Consider the following 3,468-nt stretch of genomic DNA (forward strand, 5'->3'; position numbering starts at 1 on the left):
GACTTCATTGCCAGTGGGCTTAGTGCCAATATGTCCCTTCATTCTGGGACCAGCAGCCACTCGGGATGTATGCCCCTGAGCTAGAACAAGTTCTCTTAGAGTCGCCCACTGTTCCTCAGGCCAATTCATGACACACCATGGCTACCCCCACCGTCAAAGTGGGAAGCGGGAAGGCAGAAGGCGAACCGTCCTCAGTTCCCCATGAGCTGTGTGACAACCTTCCTGCAGGCTTACCCCGCCTACAAGCCCGCAGCAAGGGGCCCAGTGCAGCTGGCGGGCATGTATTCCCAGCAGCGCTGGTGCAGCACTGACTGGCCAATGAAAGATCCAGTGGGTGGGGGCCTGATTCAGCAAGGGAACCGAAAACAACAGTACTCTCACCTGGATGGCAGCTTTGGGCGCCATTAAACACAGCGCAGCCATGTTAAAGAGACATGCAGAAAGACACAGACTCAGACACCTACAGAGTGCAGTACAGTCTGGGAGGAAACAGGGCAGAATGCTCCCCAGGCTGCCGCCCATTGCAGAAGTACTGGAAAAGTACGGCATGTACGGGCTTTCCCCATGGTACTGTAAGTTGCCAGGTGTGAGGTGGGCACCCAGAGTGAGGGGGTAGCAGAAAGTGGTCCATGACACTTGTGAGATGCTGGCTCTGCCACTGAGGCAAGGTGGCTCTGGAGTGCATTCTCTGTCATTTGAGATAGTCTCACTGCCTGTACAGGGCCCGCCTACACCCTTGAGATATGGGTCCCCCTCCTCAGCCAGACAGGAAGTGAATCAAGGACACTGGCTCGGGAGCATGGTCCAACAGCAAAGATACTTGGCTCTGTGAGGTGCAGCGGACCACAAGGGAAGGCACTGCCATGGCCTTTACACCCACACACACACCACCACCACCACCACCACCACCACCCCACCACCCTGCCACTCCAGAGTCCCAGCGAGGACCCCTGCCTCCCTCTACTGATGCCCACTGAGGAGGCCAGGTGTTTCATGGCTGCTTTACTTCAAAACAAACCACAGGCACAGATGTTTCTGACAATGAAGGACACATCTTGGTCCCGTGGGCTCAGTCCTGGAGTTTGTGCTCACACCTCTTCTCCAGATCGGCTATCTCCTTCAGGACCAGGGCCACGCCATATCTCAGCTCCTGGAACTTTGCCGTAGGGACTTCAAAGCAGTGCACCGCTCCGTCGGAGAGCTCCATCTGCATCAAGACACTAGGCCGCAGGGAGCGGGCCAGGGAGCTTGTGCAGATGGCGACGTCCACTCGCCACCGGAAGTTGGCTATGTGGGGCAGCCAGGCACCCTGCTGCCTTGCTACAGAATCCAGGAGGGGCCGCTGGCTCCCGAACACAACGCTGGCCAGGTCCCCAGCCAGGTCCTGAGGGATGCAGAGCTCCTGGAGCTGGTTCTGGAAGGCCTCGGGTTTTAGGCTGGCTGGGGGGAGCCGCAGGGCCTGGTGAAGCAAGGTGTGCACCCCTGCCAGCAGAGTACTCAGCTGTCCCTCTGGTAGGCCCCTGCTGGCCCCAAGGTGCTGCACGGCCTCTCGGCAGTCATCCCCTTGTAGGCTGCTGACCACCAGCTTTAGTACCTTCCTGAAAGTGCTCCTGTCCAGCTCCCCCAGGAGCCGAGCCATAGCTGCCACCTCAGTGGGGAGCTGGGCCCCCAGGAAATTCACCCGGCCACTGTGGCCATCCCCAGGAAGATTCAGGTATGGGCCTGCAGCCCCCACAGTCGACATCCTGCGTCCTGCTCAGAGGGCAGGTCCCTCAGATGCTGGCTGCCTGGAGTGGGGAGAAAAGGAAAGAAGCTCAGTGACTATAATGAGTGGCAACTAAAGGAAAGGTGGGCAGTCCCTACCTTCAGGACACTGACAGTGTGAAAGGCACACTTGGTAGGGTGGCTAGGGCAGGAGGGGCATCACCCAGAGGAAGGGGCAGCAGAAGGATGAAGATGAGCTAATACAGGGTGGGTGGGAAAAATCTAGAGGAAGGGGCAGATCCGGCCCAGTGGAAGATAAAAAAGGACCAAGGCCAAGGGGATGAGGCACAGCCACCTCTACTATAGCCACCACCCACACCAGGGTCATTTGACTACCCAACTCGTAATTTTTACAGTAGTTCTCCAAACTATCAATCTCGTTCCACCCATAAGGAAAGAGAGGCCCAAGCCCACACATGCTAAAGTCATCTAGACCCAAACCTGTCTACTCCCAAGACCCACTTGCACTGGAGACCAAGTGACCTCCAAACAGACCACAGGGAAACCCAGCCCCGAGGAATCGCAATAAGGTCAGGCCATCACTGGGGAGAGACCCACCCAAGGCGCCCATCAGGCGTAGGGCCCTTATAACAGCGAGGTCAGGGGCATGGGGACAGCCCTGCTGCTTGGACCCTGTTTCCCGAAAGCCCCTGGTGACGGACCCAAGTGCTGGCAGCCTCGGGTGCTCCCGCGCCGGTCACAGTCCCGGGCCGGACCAAATCGGGAGGCGGCCCCGGGCTCGACCCTGCTTCCCCGGAACGGGTTTCTTTGCCCCCATCACCACGCGAGGCACCGGATCGAACCTCCCCGGCTCCCCCCGCGGACGTGCCGGCCAAGGGCCCCGGTCCGGTTCTCGGCCTCCCCTCGTCCCCACCAGGGAGGGCGACCCCGCCGCACCCACGCTGCTCGTGGACCCTATTCCCGCGCTTCCGGGTACCTGACGGACGCGATCTGCGGGTGAGGAGCCAGAAAGCAGCTGGGGCGGAGTCGGAAGCGGAGCGCGGTCGCGGGGCCCGTCACAGAGTCACTTCCGGGACCCTCTAGGAAGCCCGGAGGATCCCTCTCTCGGTGATCCGCGGCGCTGCCTGGAACCACAGCGAGAAAGCTCGCTGGGCCTGGGCCGGCCCCGCCCCAGAATCGCCCGCTCCCCGCCAGGCTCCGCCCACGCGGCTTACACCTCGCACCTGGGCCGGTGTGCCCTCCAGGTCCCCTCCTCCCGCAGCATCCGTCCCTCGCCCCCCAACCCCACCCCCGCCCGCCATGTCAGTTCCGACCCGTGAAGACCCGCTCTCCAACAGAACGAAACACTGCCCAGTCTTGCGGCACCCTCACAGTTGTTCAGGCCATCTCCTCGAGGGCTTTCCTCTTTTCCCCTGCCCTCTACCAAGATGTCCTTCTGCAGAGTGGTCTCTCCTGACAACATGTCCAAAGGATAAGACGAAGTTTCGCCATCCTTGCCCCTAAGAAGGACTCTACTTCTTCCATGACAGATTGGTTTGTTCTTTTAGCAGTCCCAAGTACTTTGAATATTCTTCTCTAGCATAATTCAAATGCTCTGATTCTTCTGTGATCCTTTTATTCAATGTCCAACTTTCACATGCCTCTGAGGCGATTGAACTGATCATGACCTGGGTCAGGCTCTCTGTAGTCCTCAAAGTGATGTCCTTGCTTTGCAACACTCAACAAGAGGTCTTGTACAGCAGA

The 3,468-nt window shown here is 59.2% G+C and overlaps 1 protein-coding gene across 3 annotated transcripts; it reads right to left on the reverse strand.

The window, feature by feature from the left end:
* Positions 1 to 987: 987 nt before the first annotated feature.
* Positions 988 to 2,857, reverse strand: COMMD5 (COMM domain containing 5). 3 transcript variants are annotated; one of them, XM_075549072.1, is made up of 2 exons: positions 2,702 to 2,857; positions 988 to 1,787 (listed from the first exon to the last, which is right to left on the reverse strand). In XM_075549072.1, exon 2 carries the CDS (start codon positions 1,742 to 1,744, stop codon positions 1,070 to 1,072), a length of 675 nt encoding a protein of 224 aa, XP_075405187.1. In that variant the 5' UTR covers positions 1,745 to 1,787; positions 2,702 to 2,857; the 3' UTR covers positions 988 to 1,069. The 3 variants fall into 3 exon arrangements, with proteins under 3 accessions (XP_075405187.1, XP_075405189.1, XP_075405188.1); XM_075549074.1 differs by having other exon boundaries at positions 2,662 to 2,738; XM_075549073.1 differs by lacking the exon at positions 2,702 to 2,857 and adding an exon at positions 2,427 to 2,591.
* Between the last annotated feature and the right edge of the window lie 611 nt (positions 2,858 to 3,468).

This window comes from Tenrec ecaudatus, chromosome 5 (genome assembly GCF_050624435.1).
Source record: "Tenrec ecaudatus isolate mTenEca1 chromosome 5, mTenEca1.hap1, whole genome shotgun sequence".
Taxonomy (NCBI): domain Eukaryota; kingdom Metazoa; phylum Chordata; class Mammalia; order Afrosoricida; family Tenrecidae; genus Tenrec; species Tenrec ecaudatus.

Coding starts and splice junctions, on each gene's coding strand:
- COMMD5 (XM_075549072.1), bottom strand. CDS start 1,744: ATGTCGACTGTGGGGGCTGCAGGCCCATACCTGAATCTTCCTGGGGAT.